This window comes from Perca flavescens, chromosome 2 (genome assembly GCF_004354835.1).
Source record: "Perca flavescens isolate YP-PL-M2 chromosome 2, PFLA_1.0, whole genome shotgun sequence".
NCBI classification, from domain to species: domain Eukaryota; kingdom Metazoa; phylum Chordata; class Actinopteri; order Perciformes; family Percidae; genus Perca; species Perca flavescens.
In genome coordinates this window covers 12,595,601-12,615,479 of record NC_041332.1, presented here as the reverse complement: position 1 = coordinate 12,615,479, position 19,879 = coordinate 12,595,601, and the positions used below count along the sequence as shown (strand labels likewise).

Below are 19,879 nucleotides of genomic sequence, written 5' to 3'. Positions count from 1 at the left end.
ATGAGCTGATCAGGGAATTAGCTTTTCAGAGTGGGATTATCCTGCTCTAGACAGACACTAAAACACACACACACACACACACACACACACACACCAAACAGACACAAGGCAGGACAACCATCCCTTTAAGAGTTCCTTTGGATGACGTCCATATAAGGAGATGTTGGAGCTAGTCACATGTGGGGGAAGAATGCATTGCTCATGTCATGTGACCAGTCTGAGGAAATGAATGAATCTCCCTTTTTAAGGCTGTGCGTGCTCTGTGTGTATGTGTGCGTGTGGATGTTGTATCCTTCACTAGTACCCACAGAATTATATGTAGAAAGGGAGGTATCACCAAATTTTGTACACAAACTCCTCACTGATAGACATTTTTCAACGTTTCTTGACACTCACTTCATTACTAGGTGCCGTGCGTGACTGATGCATGCATTACAACATGCACGGATATGTACACACTCCCTGCATTGCTCACTCACACAGTCAGAGAAGTTCACAGGCCTGGCTCTTGGCTCTAAGACCGTATATGGAAGAAGCTAGCAGGTAGCTTTTGTCCACTTTTCACTCATCCTTATCTCTAGAGTCTAGCGCTCTCTCTCTCTCCCTTGAACACACATTCACGCTCTTCCTTTATTCGCCACATTTCCCCTCTCTCTGAATCAATCACTCCCTTATTCCTTTTCCCAGGACAGGGACAATTATAGGAGTGCAATGCAGTGTAAATATTAGCCTATTGCACTCTGTAACAGTCTTTCCCAGTCATTTATGGCATCACATTCCAGCTAAGGTTCATACACAGCATTGAGAGGTGTGGCTTGTGTGTGCTCAAGTAAGACAGAGAGAGGAAGAAGGTATGTGAAATACTCTTTGAAATGTAATATTAGAAGATACTAATTTAAAGAGAAATTCCCCTAAAAACTCCAGTCTAGTGAACACATCACACCAATTCTGAGGTCTTTGCACTGGAGTTTAATGTGTCATTGAATAGAGGTAAATTTACTACTATTTTACATTACTTTAGGCCAAAATACACCTCTCACTGTCTTTACCCATATGAGCCCTCTCTCTTCCTCTTATGTAATCTGCTGTGAAGCAGTTAACAATTTTCATAGTCCAAACTAAACACGGAGAACAACATTTAGTTACCAAAGACCTTGAACCAGATTAGGGGGCCGAGAGGCAGAAAACTTTTTTTTAGGATTCCTAATAAAGTGACACAGGGTCCCTCTATCAGACAGGACCACAAGAATAGGCACAGTACTAGTACGGGACACACCTTAGTTGATAGCGTACTTGTACTGTGCAAATTCTTAAAAGAAATTTGTGATTAATCACATTACATACAAACAAAAACTTGGGGCTTTTGGGGCTGCAGAGCAGTTACCTACCTTGCACAGCTGGCAAACCAGTCATGCCGGGAACAAACCAGAAGGTAGTTTGAAAGGATAAGTAATTAATCCCATTTATTTTTAATTTATTTTATGACTTACTTGTGTTTTAATGGTTGATGTGCTTTCTGTAAAATGTTACAATGCATTTTGTAAAACAATTCAACTTCCGGTTGTATGTAATATGCTACAAATAAACTTTCCTTGCTAAATGATGACATAATGTATAATAATATTTAAATGCACAAGGACAAACATGTATTAACTGCCAAAAGCAAAAAACAGAATACATTTATTCTTGCCCTGAGTAAGATTTATTTATTAAAGCATTATATAAGATTCGGTGCCACAGACATTTAGATTGCATCTTTGTTTTTCTTACTTTACAGTATATCCTACATCTTATCTGAGTGAGCATATAAGAAAGAGATTGGAGATTCAAACTGGATGACGTAGCAACAACATAACAAAATATACACTTATATACACAAATAAAGTTTTTATCAACAAAACAAGAACATTTGAGGTCTACAATGAACAAATGAGCTGCAAATACCAGTGTCAACATTGGATTGATTCTTCTTTATGTGTGTCAAGCAGTCCAGCTCTTCCCCAGGTCTACCAGCTCCATGCCTTCACAGTAGGACCGTGGCCTCGACACCCTCACCTGGTTTCACAGGGAAACAACACATAATGAAACCAGATATACAAGTCTCTCTCTCGGTCTCTCTCGTTTTCTGTCTCTCACACACAATCACACAGTCAAATACTCACTGCGGGTGTCCTGTGGGAAGCCAGTTGCTGCAGAAGTGGGAAGGGAGTCCACTGAATGGGTTCCACAGGCCAGCTACAAACAGAAAGATCACTGGCCTTACCTGAGTCCAACACACCATCCCCCATGCTCATCTCGCTTCCCCTCCAACCATACTGAGAGCTACAGGGAACACAGAGAGCCTAGGGATTATTTACACAGACACTGTCTATATGTTATATATATATATATATATATATATATATATATATATATATATATATATATATTCACGCAGTCTCCTCTTAACAGTTGTTCTAGAGATGTGTCTGCTGCTAGAACTCTGTGTGGCCTTCATCTGGTCTCTAATCTGAGCTGCTGTTACTTGCGATTTCTGAGGCTGGTGACTCGGATGAATTTATCCTCAGCAGCAGAGGTGACTCTTGGTCTTCCTTTCCTGGGGCGGTCCTCATGTGAGCCAGTTTGCGCTTGATGGTTTTTGCGACTGCACTTGAGGACACATTCAAAGTTTTCGCAATTTTCCGGACTGATTGACATTCATTTGTTAAAGTAATGATGGCCACTCGTTTCTCTTTACTCAGCTGATTGATTCTTGCCATAATATGAATTCTAACCGTTGTCCAATAGGGCTGTCGGCTGTGTATCAACCTGACTTCTGCACCTGACTTCAACACAACTGATGGTCCCAACCCCATTAATAAAGGAACTTCCACTAATTAACCCTGACAAGGCACACCTGTGAAGTGAAAACCATTTCAGGTGACTACCTCATGAAGCTCATTGAGGGAACACCAAGGGTTTGCAGCGCTATCAAAAAAGCTAAGGGTGGCTACTTTGAGGAATCTAAAATATAAGACATGTTTTCAGTTATTTCACACTTTTTTGTTAAGTACATAATTCCATATAATTACATAATGTGTTCATTCATAGTTTTGATGCCTTCAGTGAGAATCTACAATGTAATAGTCATGAAAATAAAGAAATGCATTGAATGAGAAGGTGTGTCCAAACTTTTGGCCTGTACTGTATATGAGAATATACAATCACTTAGTCATGTCGTAGCTGGTTTTAAGTCTACCATCGACTGTTACGATTTTATGGGTTGTATTTTTACTTCCGGAACCCGCTGTGGGCAGGACTGTTGAGCTCTATTAAAGAAAAAGGTTTAAAAGGTGATTTTAATCCAATACACTTTTTGTCAAATTCAGCGAATATCTCCTTACAATTCGCTAGCTGTCCATTCTGTTTGCGCGCTGAAAGAAAATCTTGTGTTCACACACAGCCCTGGCTCTGTAAAGGGAGGAACACAACACTATTCTGTTAATTCTCAGAAAGAGGAAAGGCTATGGGTTATAAAGAGAAATGAAGTGGGAGCGAGAGCTCTTAATTAACAATCTTTCTCCAGAATTGCTGACGCCACCTTCAATGCATGCAATTTTAAAAGCATAATCAGTTTGTCTTTGTGATGTATTATTGCAGATTGTGTGTGTCTAAGTCAGGTTTGTAGATCTGATCTAATTTCTGTTTGGACCCCCAAATTAACATTTCATTGGAAGCAAAAGTAGACAGTTCCTGGACAGATCTTTTTTTAAAACCAGCCTGTTTAGATAAGAAATCTTTTTTCTGTTACCATGGGTAGGCTAATTCTCATCCACCTTAGAGTGATGGCTGCATTTTTTTGTTTAGTTTTTAGTTACCACTTAAATCTGATGTTGCTTTACATGGTGTAAACTTGATAGTAGAGTACAGGCACATGTAGGTTATATCTTATGCATACTGTAGCATTTTTTCATATTTTAGACAGACAGATTGAGGACAGACATTTGCTCCCTGATCAATAACATTTTCATACTGTTAAGCATATGAACCATTCATGTGTAATATTGGACTGACACGTGGTGTGTGTGTGTGTGTGTGTGTGTGTGTGTGTGTGTGTACCTGTGGGGGTAGATTGTATTGATGCGTGTTCCGTGGCTGGCGCAGGTGGAGGCCAGTGACAGCGTGTCGTCGTGGTAACAGCAGGGGCGGTCGAGCGCCCGCAGGTGCAGTAACTCATCGGAGCGTGTAAAGGCGGGATTATCTAGTGAGTCTGCTGATCCTGCCCACGAACGCAACCAGAACCGTCCTGACAGCTCATCAAAATGGTTGAACCTGCGATAGCTGCACACACAACAAATCCTAATGTTTGAATTAATATTCACAGGTTACAATATGTATTGTATGTGGTCAAATTTGATATGGGTTTGAGTAAGAATCTTTTTTTTTTTTGTCATTTTATGGCAGTTTTGAGTCTCGCTGAAAATAAAAATGCAAAAAGCAAACAATGGGGGGGAAAGGTAAAAATGACTTCAGTACAGTAAACTGTGCTCGCTTGTTGGGTGGTCCTGCTGGAGAAAGTAAAACTCTGATCTAAGAGCCCAACTTTCTCTGGACAGAACTTCTCTTCCTACTGGTGATTTATGGCTTAACTTCCGACTCCTGTCTGAACTTGTCTGTATCAATACCCAATATTAGAAGTTAGTCTCAGCAATAGGATGAAACTACAGAGGATAAAACTCTTCCCTCCCATTCTGTGACTTAGGTTCAGACGACAACTGTTTTAACATAAAAATGTTGGTCAGTGCAGCTTTAAGAGGCTGAATCCCAATGTTCAAAAACAGAAGGCAGTCTATATTTACCTATATAACTACTATTCAACATGTCCACACAAGGCCCTCAAGGAGACTTCCAGACAGTCTGCTTGGGGTACAGATTTCTCCAGACTTTGCTTGGAAGATTACCCATAGTTCATAGCAATATGGATGTGACAAGAAATTAAAGATGATGATGGTAATAATAAAGCAGTCCAATACTGTAAACTACACATCATTTATAAGCCATAATATTCTTATTTGGTGTATGTGAGGTTTATCTTGCATACATTGTAAATGTCAGTAGGCCTATGAGGGTAACAGAAATTTTGATTCATCAACATGAAAGTGAGGTCTGAAGTCCTGTCTTATAACACATTTTATCCCCTCGAGGCCCAGCACCCTAACAGACTTAACGTGATGACAGTGAACATGTCATTGTCTGCAAGTCCAAACCGTGGACATTTGGATTCAGTCTGACCATCTCAACATTTTCCAAGAGTCTACAGTGCAGCATTCATCTTCAGTTTGTGGTTTGGCAGCCAGACTGTGACACCTAGTGGACATTACTTTAATTACAATTACTGTTTGTGTGTAGTTATGCCCATCTCAGTGTTGAGTTTTCCCTTCCCTGATCACAACACATGATCTCCCCAAAAGGTGTCCATTGTGTTCCACGTATGTCACATTAATCTGAGTCATTTGGAGTCACGTTAAGTCAACTGTATTTTTATGTTTACCAAAGGTGTGTGTGTGTTAATGTGTGTTTCCTCTGTTATTTTAAGGTCCACCCAGAAGCCCACAGGACTGTTCAACACCCACTGTTATTTCATTTATTTTCAACATATTTCTTTTAACTAGATCATCGTCGAAACATCTAATTGTTTACACAACATGTCATGCACAGGGTATCTGTGTGATATCTGTGAATTGTGTGTATTAATCTTTGTGTTGCAGGTTGTATGTTGTGAGCTGTAATTTTACGTGTACATCAGTGACAGTGAGTCAGTGCATACCTGCTCCGAGTCTGATCTACTTTGGCCTGGATCAGAATGGCTCGGTAACGTCGCACTGCCACAAAGGCCAAAACGCCAATCACTGTCACCATGAGGAGTAAGATGGCAAGACATGCGCCCACGAGCCGCACTCGAGTCATCCTCATGTCACACCTCTGACCCATGTACCAGAAGTCCTCTCCAACAAGGCAGCTGAGAAACAAACAAAAAAGATGCTTTGATGCACAAAACGTCCTTGGATGGACAAGAGCGATACAAAATTTGCGTATGTAGGGATGGGCGATATGGAGAACAACAGATATCACAATATTCTTGACCAAATACATTGATATTGCGACAATATTGTAGGGTTGACAATCAGTGCTTTCACAAAATAGTTTTTACAATGAGATTTTAGATAAATAATCATCAATAATTTGGTAAACAGTTTTAAGTGAAATTATAGAGAAAAAATGTAAAATAAAATTCTAGCTATATACTGACTATGTTTACATGCATGCACAAAAATAGTGTGATGTTAAAACATATCTGCAATTCTTCAAAAGGATATTACCTCAACATGTTTCACAACAGATTTTCTGGAAAAAATTTCGTTAGTATGTGCTTGTAATTATCAATTTAGACAATCAATATGATTTAATCACAATATGATTCTGTTGAAAGATGATAAATTATCATACTGAATTATTTGCCAGCCCTAAATGTGTGTATTAGTGCCTCTGTGCTCTTACTGGCAAACTGGACGTTGGCCCGGGTGGTGAGTACAGATGCCATGGTGGTGGCAGTAGTCAAAGTGGCAGACAGAAGAACAGCTGGAGTTTGAAGAGCCAGGCTGGAACACACACTTGTAGCCTGCTGGACACTGCAGTAACCAGTCACACACATCACCCTGCAGACCTGGAGGGAAGATGTGTTGAAGGATGAGGCTGATGTTATTTCTACAGTTTTATTACTATCAAGAAATGCCATAAAACAACAACAAATACATTGTGTTAGTCAGTCTCAGTACTTCCCTACCCTGTCTCTGGCACTCCCAAGCTCATTCCCTCCTGAAGAGGTAAATCTTTAAAAATGGGTCACAAATATGTTTGGGTCATTTATTTAAAAGGTCCCATGACATGGTGCTCTTAGGATGCTTTTATATAGGCCTCAGTGGTCCCCTAATACTGTATCTGAAGTCTCTTTCCCAAAATTCAGCCTTGGTGCAGAATTACTGCCAGTAGAGCCAGTCCCACAATGAGCTTTCCTTAGGATGTGACATTTCTGTGTCTGTAGCTATTGAGGAGGGGGGGGGGGGGCAAGGAGGAGGGTGGTGGTGTGGCCTTGACCATCGGCCACTTTGCTCGTTTGAAAGACATTATGTCTCTCTCTCTTCTCTGGGCGGGCAAAGCAGAGAAAGTGGAGGTAACCTTGCTCCTTATGACCTCATAAGGAGAAGATTCCAGATTGGCCCATCTGAGCTTTCATTTTCTCAAAGGCAGAGCAGGATACTCAGGGATCAGTTTACACCTATCACCATTTCGAGCCACTGGGGGACCATAGGCAGGCTGGGGGAACGCATATTAATGTTAAAACACCTCATAAAGTGAAATTTTCATGTCATGGGACCTAAAATCATCTGAGAACCGTAGTTTTTAACAAACGTTACTCAATCAGGAGTAAATAGTGCATTTGTTGGGAACTATTTTATGCTGCGGATTAATACACATTTGGTGCAGTGCTGAGTATTCACAGCAGCACATTGGAATTGACTTAAACTAAACAGCAGTGGCCATGTTCATCATATTGACAGTACATGCCGCCCAGTGCAACAGTGCGACTTATTTATGGTTTAAAAAAAAAAAAAGTTTCTGGATAACAATGGCGCTCTATGGCACAAAGGAATAAGATATATCAGGCATTGGCTACACAAAGAATACTTGTTAGTAGGATACTCCCCAAGGGGTTTGTTGACTGTACCAAATATAGAATATTACCAGCATTATCCTTTAAATGTCCTTGTCAATGTTAAAACAATAGCTAAAATACCTTGCAGATAGCGGGGCATGTGTGCCAGAAAATTAACAAATAAAACAATAAATATATATGTTTTGAAGTCCGTATGGCGTAATTTAGTGACTGTTTACATGCAGAGTTGGTCGACTTTTGTTTATACTGTATTATTTAATACAGTGCAAACAAGTATCCTTATTGCACCAAATGATCTACAATCAGAATGCACTAACCTAATTTGTCCCCTCACAAACATGCAGCCACAGCACAACAATCGAAAGTAAAAGGAGTACAGTAAGATGATTACATGCCACAATAACACATTGAGTAAACCAGACGCATTAATGAGATTTCTCATTAACTGGATTATGAGCTTAATTAAATCAATCTAACTGAGTTATAATGTTTACATGGGTCTGTCTGTAACCAGATTAATTGAGTAAGCAGGTTAAGAATGGAGTTCCCTCCTAGGTAAATGTAGCCACTGTGGCTGACTGCTACACTGGCTGTTAAAAGTATTTTTTGTGCCTAAGTAGAGATGACAGGAAACCAGGGGAGAGAGAAAGAGAACGACATGCAACAAAAGGTCCTCGGCCGGACTCGCCTTAAATCACTAGGCCACAAGGGTGGCCCAAAAGTTAGGAATCTTGGGTCAGCTTATAGGTGGCCATCTCAACCTAGCCTTACCTCCCAGTGTGATGTTGGTGATCTTGGATGATCTGAAGCTCCTCCCGTCACAAACCGCCTGAGCTAGTCCTGTTCGTTCCATCAGTGATGTGGGTCCAGTCATGCTGAGCCACTGCAGAGCCCCACTGGTTTTAAACTCCACCAGACTCTGCACTGCATTGCCACTAAGACAACAGCACATTCAACTTATGAAACGTAACCCCAGTCTGTGCCTGTCATGTATTACCATTATATTCAAGTCACAGAGCTTGGCATCCGATTTTATGAAAAACTCATAAGGTTATTCAACAACAATTATTTGCCTCTCTGAAGGTATATTCAAATGGAAGATAGTTAGCAAGTACTGTAGCTGATGGACATAGTGCAGCATTCAGCTAAACAGCCAAATATTTCCCTCCTCGGGAGTTAAGAGGAGACCACAAGAGAGCTAAAAAGGAGACTGAACATTTTATTTACATTTGTCAATTGGAAAAACACAACTTCAAATGAATAGATAGGTCTGCTGGATGCATAAACAACTTTATAGTGTGTTAAATTGTCAATGTTGTGTTTAAAACTTGTAACTTGAATTTAATGGTAATATATGAGAGACACTAACTTGAGCTGACTGGAGCTTACTGTAGCTACAGAACATATCTGTACTCTGGAAGACCTCACCTGCTCCAGACTCCCAGCAGTCTGCTGAACCCCGGAGCTTTCTGTAGGTACGGCTCCACCTAAAAGAAACAGGGAGTTAGAACTTTGTAGCAGTTACTAAATCAAACTCTAAAGCTATTGTACAATAACATTACTTATATGTGCTTTTTTGCATGCCAGTATGTGTGTGTGTGTGTGTGTGTGTGTGTGTGTGTGTGTGTGTACACATAATCTCTTACCCAGGCAGTGGTGTCTTTCTCCAAACCTGAAGTTAAAGACGACCTGGATTCTCCAACAATGATCTGCAGCAGCAGCTCAATGGACTCCACTGGACAGAACAAATACTTCCATTACAACAGGCCTGGACACCCCAACCTATGGTTTAATTACACACAAATAAAACAAATACCTCTGATGGCTGTAGGCTGGTTTGGCACAATGTAGAACTTTGGTGTCTGACTAGTTGTGGAGCTCCAAGTGGAGGTTAAAACAGAAGATGTGAGTGCCAAATGGTTCTCTTGGCTGGGGTCTGGGGTTGTCCCAAATGGAGATCCAGCGGTGGGAGTTTGTGTGGTTGTGCTGCTGGGAAACCATTGCCAAGACTCATCCTCTTTAACTACTTCTACCTCTCTATCTCCATTATCTGATTTTGCAGTTATGAGTGAGAGCAGAGAAGTATGTGTAGTAGTAATATAGTTGCGGGTCTGTTCATGCATAACTGGGACATCAGTAGAAGATGCCAAAGGCAGGTGGTTCTGTGTATGAGGTGTGTGTAAAGATACAGATTTGATTGTTGAAGTTTGTGATGGTTTAGGTGTGTTTTTATGGCTGTTCAGGGCTGTGTGCCCAGCGGATTCAGTGGTAGTGGAGAGGAACGGCGGGGGTGTGTGCGTTAAATGTGAACTACCAGGAAAAGTAGTGTGTGTTTGAAGCGTGTATGAAGGGGTGTATGAGTGTAGGGATGAACTGGATGACAAAAGAGGAACAGGAGTCGATGAATCTGTAGACGAGCTGTCACGTAAGATTGTGTAAGTGGGATGCAGTGTGTATGTTTCAGTGTCAGTAGTGGCTCCTGTGGGGGCGGAGTTCTGGACTACATCTCCCAGCGTCAGAGCTGCTCTTGGTGTAGAAGAAGAAGGACTGGGGAAACTCGAACTCCGGTCATCAACTTTGGTAATGTCAGGCGAGTAGGAGATAGTGTTAGTAGTCATGTATGCATTAACAACATTTCTGTGTGTACTTTGTGTTGCTGTTTGTGTCTCTTTGTTACTTGTCTGTGTGAATGGGGAGGACGTGTCAGGGAGTGGCGAGCGTGTGAGGCTCTCCGTGCTTCGTGGAGAGTTTGTTTGACTCTGCGTGGAAGAAGCGAAAGTGTGAAGCATCTCCGTGTTATCAAATTTATCAGAAGACTCAAGCGCAGCAGTTTGACGGTTAACATCTGATGCGGCTGATAGAGATGAGTCAGTTTGACTAATGTTCGGATGAAATGAAGCAGCCTCGACAGCATCAAAGGTTGTGTCATGCCCTGTGATGTGGGTGGCGGACGAAGGAGTCCAGCTGGAGCCGTGTGAGGATGACGATGATGATGCAGTGGGTTCAGTATCAGTGTGCGCGCCTCTTGAGTCATCCTGCTGAAGTTCGGTGGGTGATTTTAAAGGATCAGAGGTGATGGCGGAGGTCAGATCAGAGTTAAGTCTGGCGGTGCTTCGCTGGCTCCTCCAGGAATGGAGTCGTTTTTCTCCAGGTGCCCCACTAACAGCTCCACCATGTGGGATTAGGATGGTACCACTCTCCCAGGTTGTCCTGGAAGGTAGCAAATGGGGAGAAGAGGTGAGAGGTGGGGCGCTGGAGCTGGACACGATGGGTTGAGCTTGTACAGTTATAGATGGTTTAGATGTCTGAGTGTCTGTATATTTGTGTATATCTGTGCCACGCAAGGCGTTGGAGCTACTGGCTGTTGCATGTGTCAGTGCCATCTGGGTTTGAGGGAGCTCGTTGCCTGATTGTTTCTCTGTGTATGCGGTGTCTGATGTGTGAAACAGCGTATCTGTACTGAGTGTTTGCAGAAAATAGGGGCGTGTTCTCTGCCTGGCAGACATTTTGCCATCAGTGAGGTGAGCAGCTCCAGATGTATCCGCTCCATTGTTTGGTTCTTCCTCAGGAAGAGGGAGAGTTTCCCTATCGGCTCTCCCAGCCACAGTGAGTCCCTGCAGGGGGGAGGTGGAGGGCAGCAGCCTCTGTCCCTGAGAGGAGGGACTAGACACAGACTGAGGCCCAGAACTCCACTCCAGACCTTCGTAAAGGCGACCTCTGCCCCCTCGTGTTCCTCTCACCACCTCTTGACCAACAGGAGCAGTGCTTGTAAAGCTGGTTCCTGTCGGAGACCAACGCAAGAGGTCTTGGTCTGAATGTGGGCTGGTGTGGTCCTCTGAGGAATTCCTCTCATCTTCCTGGACTGGATAACCAGGAACAAACACAAAAACAGAGAGGGAGAGGGTGAGGAGAGACGGAGTGGAAATCACAACAACACGACATGTGATAAGAACTTTCCGACAGATTTACAGCTCACAGGACAGTTTGAACAATACATTTCCACAGAATGTTTCCACAGTTACACATCGTACAGCTGAGGTAACCATACTTTACTTCTACTGTAACCAAAAAATGCTTTTCATGTATTCTTTGACACAACAAAATGTAAAAAAAATAAAAAAGCTAAAAGTGAAGCTCAAAAACAAATCCAAATGTTATTACAACAATTAGATCAAACTCTCGTGATCAGGGTGAAGGAAAGTGGGCCGTCCTGACTCAATAAATTAAACTAGATAATTGAGTTATGGTTTCTCACCATAATAGAACAGCTGAATTTCATTCGAGGAGCGTCCTGGTCCTGTCCAACTGAAGGTGGCTTTGTTCCCATCACAGCCGGAGAGCAGAGCCGTCCCCCCACTCTCCAGGACCTGATCTTCCTCGTTCAAAACACAGCGCACTGATACGCTCAAACCACTTTCCAACCATACTGACTTTAAAAGTACCGTCTGACCCAAAGGAATACCTATCGTCCAAGTGCAAGTTGAAACACTTATGGTTTTGTCAGACTGGTGGTTCAATGGGTTGGGTCTGTTGTTGGTGTCAGTAAAAAGTCCAGGTAAAGTGAGATTGATGAGACCAGCAGGCTTTTGGTCCAGGCTGACATTTCCACCACAGTGGTTGGGCGACAAGGCCAATGTTTTATCTGAGGAAAGAAATAAAGATGTTGGTAAACTCTGGCATATTTCTCCTAACCTTTGTGTGATGTTGCAGTGAAAGCTAGTTCATTATGGATAGAAGAAGAAGAAGAAGAAGAAGAAGAAGAAGAAGAAGAAGACATGCCTTTATTTATCCCATGAGGGGAAATTACATTTTCACTCTGTTAGTACAGTTGCACACACACACACACACACACACACACACACACACACACACACACACACACACACACACACACACACACACACACACACACACACACACACACACACGCTATCGACACTAGTGGAGAGATGTCAGTGTCAGAGTATATATTGTGGGCAGTTTAACCAAAGGGCTATTCATTCTCAGATAATCTCTTCTTTTTTTTTTTTAAAGGAAAAAGTAAAAGCAAAACTAAGAGAACATTTGTGAAAACGAAACTTAATTTTGCAGCAACAGATCACAGATCTTTTCCTCTTTTCTTATCCATATATTCATCTATTGGCCCCTTAGAATTGGATCTGGCTCTATTATACAGAAACCTACCAACCTATATCATATTGACAACAGAGCATGCACTATTGTGACTGAATTTAAACTAAACTGAAACATCAGTTTTAGTAATAAGACAAATGTGTGTCCAGTTGCTACAAAGCCCTATGATAACAAAAGGATATAGTATAATAGTGTAAACAACAGGATATATAACAGTTTCCAGGCACTAGCAGATTTCCTTACCTGTTGTGATAATAAAAAGCAACAGGCAGACGTGGAGCTGCATTTCCAATCCTGAGACATTTCAGTGTCGGAGATCCTATTAATCCCAAATCCATACAGATTGTTCAGATTTACAATTATCTGTGCGTTATGAGGAGTAGCCTAGGCTACGACCGAACAGCGCAAAGCGAAAAATGATCTCCAGTTTTCCTGCGTAAGCTACAGTCCCAACGAAAACGGAGAGGCGTCAGGTCAGAAACTTCCTTCTAACGGAAACCGCTGTGCTGTCCGGGGCTCTCAGCGCCGCACAGTCACCTAAATGAGATACACGTGTGTCGGACGGTATGTCCTGTAATGTGGGATGGACAGAGGGACAGCAGGGAGAGAGGCTCTTACACCGCCTCCAGGCTGTTCCGTTTGGCATTTCCAAAGATGAGAGGAAGGAATCCAGCGGTCGCGGCAGGGGCTGCTTTTTACACACATGCTTAAACTCAACACAGGAAACCTTTACCACAGGAGGCATGAAGACATAACAGGGCGGGCCAGTTCATTAGCGCTTTTACATTTACATTTGTGTGTCAGACCTCCTACTTTTTATACAGTCTGTTTGTCTGACAGATAGAGAGTGTTGGAAACCAAAATCCGGTAAGCTACCCGAACAGAATGGCTCGTTTGGGTTTTGCTTCAATATCCCTCATCATCACACATGGGCTTCTAACAGATAAGCAATAGAGTTGTAGGCTAGTAATTGAATTACTAGCCTACAACCAGAGATGGGAGTAAGTCACACATGGGCAAGTCGCAAGCAAGTCTCAAGTCTTAACCTTCAAGTGTCAAGTCATTTTTTGTGACAATCAAGCAAGTCAAGTCAAGTCATAACTTTGGTCAAGCAAATCACAAGTCAAGTCATACAAAAGTTTCCATTTTTAAACAAGCTAAAGACAGTGATTATGAACTGCTGGAGTTTTATTTGCATTTTTTACTCAAAAGACATTGCGTCCACATACATTGAAGAGTTTAAATTAACACAGATAAAAAAAATCACAGCCTAAAACTGATATTAGGCCAACAATAAATCAACATTGTTCAATATGCCTCAAACATGACATTAAATCATGAAATTCCTTCAAACAATTAAAGTATAATGGTTCCTAAGTCAAATAATATTCTTCAAACATGCCTCACTTTTATGAGACAGAAACACATCCTTTAACCTTTCCTTCTCTTAAAGAACAAAACATATTCTTTAGGAGTAGCTGAATCCCACCACCTTTGCTTATCACATGGAATGGAAAGTATATGTTGATATTTGACAGTGTATTTGTGAGTGAATGTGTGCGTGTTTGAGAAAGAGAGAGTGAAAAGTTATTAATATTGGTGAGTGAATGTGCGTGTGTGTAAGAGTGCAGTGTGTTGTATGTCTGCCTAGCTTTATTCACATACGTCTGCATGTGTGTGTGAGAGAGAGAGAGAGAGAGAGAGAGAGAGAGAGAGAGAGAGAGAGAGAGAGAGAGAGAGAGAAGTTTGTGTTGTGTATGTGTGCCTAGTTTTATTCGCTCAACAAAGAAGGGAGGGTTTTGTGCTTATTCATGGCCCAAAACTGAAGGTACTTCTGTCCATCACAAATGTCCAAATAGTGGTTCAGCTGAATATGGGGACTGGAACCCGAATCTCTCCCGATTTGAAGTGTCTGATGAAATTCGACGTCGGAAATAAGTACTGCAGACCTTGCAAACTGCCATATGTTTTCTCTTTGCCTGGTCGGATGTGTAATCATTATAGCCAAACTTTATTATTTTCTATGCAGAGGGACATAGGCGCAGATTTATGTTTTCCTCCGTGGGTGCTCACACGCGCACACCCTTTACAAAAAAAGTGTTTGCATTTCAGAACCTTAGGAAACGGACAGCGGCCGACACGAACACACACGCCATAATAAAACCAGGACAGCGCCACTTCTCACAAATACAGACAGGATTGGAGATGAAAAGTTTAACTGGCACGTAACCGCGATCAGCTTCGTGGGAAATTAAGAATCAATGCCACCGACATAACCAATCACACTATGACAGACGCTCCACAACTGCAGTGTTTAATTTTAGATTCACGTAAAAATGAACTGGCAGTCTGGCACTCGTGGGCGGTCAGTATTTTCCGTGGGTGCTCCGGAGCTTGAGCACCCACGGTATCGGCGCCCATGAGAGGGATCCATGACGTTAAGTTACTAGCCATAGCCAGTGTTGTTTACTGACGGTCTGCCGCCGCGCGCCGCGTCATCATATGAACGGTTCCTGCGCATGCAATAGCACTAAAATCGTAAAATGAACTCCTCCTCAATATCAGAGGGGAAAAATATATTTATTAAACAGAAAATCAATCATTTCAAGTCATTTGACTCAAGTCTAAGTCTCAAGTCATGAATATCAAGTCAAAGTCAAGTCGAGTCTTTTATGAATGTTAATCAAGCAAGTCTCAAGTCGTAAAATTTGCGACTCGAGTCTAACTCGAGTCAAGTCATGTGACTCGAGTCCCCCATGTCTGCCTACAACCCTATGCCTACAACTCTATTGCTAATTGTTTTTTGGCCACACTGGGGCGGAATTGCGCTACTCCAAAACAAGCTGCCAAACAGACAGCTCTGAGGCAGTTGCCTGGTACCAGTCGCACAGGAAATATTTCGATCCACTGTAAAACATTGCCTTCTGTAGTAGGCTATAGGCCTGTGTAAAAGTCTTGCATTGAAAGGATTCGAAGAAAACCAAACACTGGCACTCTTAGATAAGTAGGCTTCTAATGAGCTGTCTAAAACAAACGCGTTTCAGCTAGTTTTGTTTTCTTTGTGTTGTAGGCTAAATAACCTTTAGAAATGTAAGGATGAGTGTCAGATAGAAATGTCTCTCTAATACACCACACACACACACACACACACACACACACACACACACACACACACACACACACACACACACACACACACACAGTAGGGATGGGCGATACCACACTTTTAGGATTCGATACAATACCGATACTTTTTCTTGCATTTTCATCGATACTAATACCGATACCATTAATTTCTTATTGGCAATTTTTGTCAGTAAAAATATTATTACATTTAAGACAAATCACAAGACAAATACGGACCATTTATACAAAATGTATTATGGTCAATACATAATAAAATTAAAATTAAAATAAATAACATAAATATGAATGAAATAAATTAAATATGAACAAAAACATACACATTTTCACTTTTCTTATTTCTCAAAAAAAGAAAAAATACCAATCTTGGTAGAAAAAGCTAAAAGGAAAAAAAAAGTAATACATCATAACAGTTATGTTTCTAACCTCTTTGTAGAAGTAAACATGTAACACTTCACTGAAGCAAAAACAAGAGGTCATAAAGATCAGAATAAACTAGGATTTCCTTATCCTATAAACCTGCATAAGAATGACAGTTGTTCCCTGAGAAAATGAACTTGGCTGTGTCGCACGCATTGGGTCGCACGTTGACGCTCATTCGCTCGTCTCCTGTCACGTGACATGGGCCAGCTCAATACGCCGCCAGGTACAGGGGTGTCACGGCACATAGTCATTTAAGTAAGTAATACAGCTGAAAGTGATGCATACACCTCCAATTATTATTTTTTAGTTTATATCGATACTTTTTTAAGGAAATCAATGCCAAATGAGTAGCGTGAGTATATTGATATATCGATACCACAGGATCGAAACGCCCATCCCTAACACACAGTGAAATATTAATTTGGGTTATTGTGTTCAATAAAGTTAATCCATGTAGTGCACAAGAGTGCCACAACAACCTAACCCATCAATTTGCAGTGCTGAATGTGGAGAAGACCCCCATGGCCCTTTCCCAATTCCCAGTTTGTGCATCCTTAGTCTATATCCACGACATTCCACTTCTGGAATTGCTCTGTTGCCGCAGGAAATTCCGCCGAATGCATGTCTTTTCGCCGATGTCCGTTTCCTTCCGCTTTCATTGTGTCTGCAGGGTAAATCGAGACAGCTAGCTAGACTACCTGTCCAATCTGAGTTTTCTCTCAGATGACTAAAACACCTTTTGACCGTACACGTTTTACCTAAACAAGTTCCTTCCCGAGGCTATTTTGCAATGGCTCCGTGTGGAGCTTAGCGTCGTCCATGACGATTGTGATTGGTTTAAAGAAATGCCAATAAACTAGAGCACATTTTTCTCCCATCCCAGAATGCTGTGTGGACTAGCCAGACCCTCCTTTGCAGCGCTGATAAGGAAGGTCTGGCAATGCGAGATTAGTGCATCCTTGATTCCACCCGCCCAAAGGAGATCCGAGCCAAGGAAAAAACAAAAAACTATTCTCAGTCATATTTCCTGTCATTTTAAGGACATGAAGCACATGTTTGACTTGGGTCTTGTGATGGAAATTTCTTGCAGCAGCAGAATTTAATAAATATCAATGATAAAAATGAATACGAATAAAGACTGTTTGAGAAATAAACCAAAATCTGGTCTTTGAGCATTTATTATATTTTGCAAAATATGAGAATACAGATTCACAGGTACAACTGAATGAGCATTTCTAAACTAAAATCTAAACATCACATCATCATATAGTCAAAACCTCTCTTAAGCCACCCCTCTCACTTTATTTTATGGCCTGGCCAGAGTTGAAAAGAGGACATCATGAAAAGTCAAACCATCCTCACCTTCCCCTCTGCTCCTGTTCTTTTCATTAGCCCAGACAACAGTTTATCTCAGGAGGCAGAAGGAAACATGGTTTTGTGGCCTTCTCGACTTTGTCTGCTAAAAAGTTAAACAAATGAGAGGCTAGTCTCTCTTCAAAATAAAGCTTCTATAGGCTAAGAGTTCATGGCTTCAGCTGTCCCTCTCTAGTCTTTAAGAGTCTAAGAGGAAGGAACAGCATTCTATGGAGGTTTTAAACAATCTTTAAGCAAATGGTTAAAATCATTAATCAATAATGGTTAAAATAAAATTTGCCACCACAGTCTTTATTTGTAAGAGAAGGTGACACAAAAAAAAGTAAGGATATGACAGATTTTTTAAGTGAAATTTGAAAATAAACGGGTACATAAGTGCTAATGTAAACCGCTCCCCCACCAAAATTCAACAGCTAATTGTTACTAATGATTACATCAAAATACTATACTAATATACTAATACTATATTCTTAATTATAATCAGCTGAAACCAGACAAAATGATTATTTTCCATTTTATAGTAAATATAAGTCACTATGTGAATTTAACCATAATTTAAGTTGTCAAATCTTTTTTTTTTTTAATCATTGTCAAAGCGAAAAAGCTGCTTCTTTGGTTTGTTACAGCATTGTACTGTGGGATGGTTTGTAACGGTCACACCTGTCTCCAGTCAGATGAGGGTCGCAGGTCAGAGTATACTGGAACTCAAAGCCGCCAGGCTCAGCCAGACAGGTGACTCTGTGTGTTCCCTCTTTCAGGAACGTCTCACATGATCCCAGAAGGTCATGGAATTGCCAGTCCTCGTCCCAGACCTCCATCTTCAATTGATGGTTTGTGGACACCTTCATAAAAAAACTCATCCTGATTAACTAGTAACACAGAACCATCTAAGAAGTTGTCATTGGAAACTGTTTGGAAAAGGGCAGGCACTTTTAAACAATACATGGCAGGTGATTGGATGAACCGTCTGTCTATCATGTCCGCCATTGTTGTTTTGAACAAACTGTTACTGTCACAAACACCATAGTCTCGCTTTGCCAAACCATCCACACGCTGCGGAGCGGAGGAGGATCTGGCTACTGGCACTTTGAGATCTCTGATGAAAAGTAAAGTAATGTAAAGTAAATTAAATGTATTATTATTATTATTATTATTACTACTATTCCACACAGCATTACGGCATGGGAGAAAAACGTGTTCTGGTTCATGGGCATTTCTTTAAACCAATCACAATCGTCTTGGGCGGTGGTAAGCGCCAGATGGAGCAGCTGCAAAATCTCAATTTACTTTGCAGAGATCGGAGTAGCATTTTACAGGCGAGGCGCAGTTCATCTCGAACGAGCCTAGTGTGTTTGTGTCTGAACTACCAGCTCACCGAGCCAATCAGCGTTCGGTGAGGAGCTACTGGCACCGGCCGCAACTGTTTGTTCAAAACAATAATGGTGGACATGATAGATGGATTGTTCATCCAAAAATGGGTTAGTGTGTATCATGTGAGTATCCAGTAAGTTGAAATGTGTGGCCACTATGCAAAAATCATCTCATAGCCCACTGCTGTCCCTGGGGTGTTGGTCAGATGGTTTGCAAGTGACTCTTTGTTAAACACCACCCCCCTTATGTTAATGTTGCTACACCTCTCATATGCATATGCAGTGTACGATATTTTTTTTAAATGGGTCTTCAATTTTAAACAGATGTAAACAAAAGCAGACTTCTCATTTCTAGTTGACTATGCATTTTGTTGGCTGCAGCTGGCTAATTTGATCAGCTAACAGGACAGGACCAATATTGCCACTCATGCAATTCCAGCCCTGAACAGGTATATTTCTAGTGTAACTTGTAACACACTTATCTTTTTACAATGCTAGGCTCAGACAGATGATAGAAATAGTAACTCTAGTCTACAGTTCATCTAAAAGTACTTCAGATCTACTGAGCTGATCTGTAATGAGAAGATTTACTGACCTTGCCCAGATCGTAACGAGCATTCCACCAGGGATTGTTTGACTGGATCATGTCAGTCCTGCGACAAGGATCCGTACCGCATCTCAGCATAGCTGTGAATAGGAGGAAACAAGGAAAAAGCAACTC

General features: G+C 41.4%; 2 protein-coding genes across 7 annotated transcripts in view; both read right to left on the bottom strand.

Annotated features, from left to right (window-relative positions):
- Nucleotides 1-1,675: 1,675 nt before the first annotated feature.
- Nucleotides 1,676-13,616, bottom strand: si:ch211-14k19.8 (flocculation protein FLO11). Its single transcript, XM_028565824.1, has 11 exons — nt 13,091-13,616; nt 11,970-12,356; nt 9,531-11,576; nt 9,361-9,449; nt 9,143-9,201; nt 8,486-8,649; nt 6,538-6,703; nt 5,807-5,998; nt 4,099-4,320; nt 2,163-2,322; nt 1,676-2,055 (listed from the first exon to the last, which is right to left on the bottom strand). The coding sequence occupies exons 1-11, from the start codon at nt 13,131-13,133 to the stop codon at nt 1,981-1,983; spliced, it is 3,603 nt and encodes a 1,200-aa protein (XP_028421625.1). The 5' UTR covers nt 13,134-13,616; the 3' UTR covers nt 1,676-1,980.
- Nucleotides 13,617-18,289: 4,673 nt separating this feature from the next.
- LOC114547295 (perforin-1) overlaps nt 18,290-19,879 on the bottom strand; it is a 53,120-nt gene continuing 51,530 nt past the window's right edge. For 5 of the 6 annotated variants that reach the window (XM_028566611.1, XM_028566619.1, XM_028566585.1 and 2 more), the window contains one exon: nt 18,290-18,630. In XM_028566611.1, the coding sequence (XP_028422412.1) occupies nt 18,409-18,630 (222 nt within the window). In that variant the 3' untranslated portion in view covers nt 18,290-18,408. Of the gene's footprint in view, nt 18,631-19,753; nt 19,846-19,879 lie in introns of all 6 variants that reach the window. The other variant, XR_003691137.1, reaches the window with a different exon arrangement.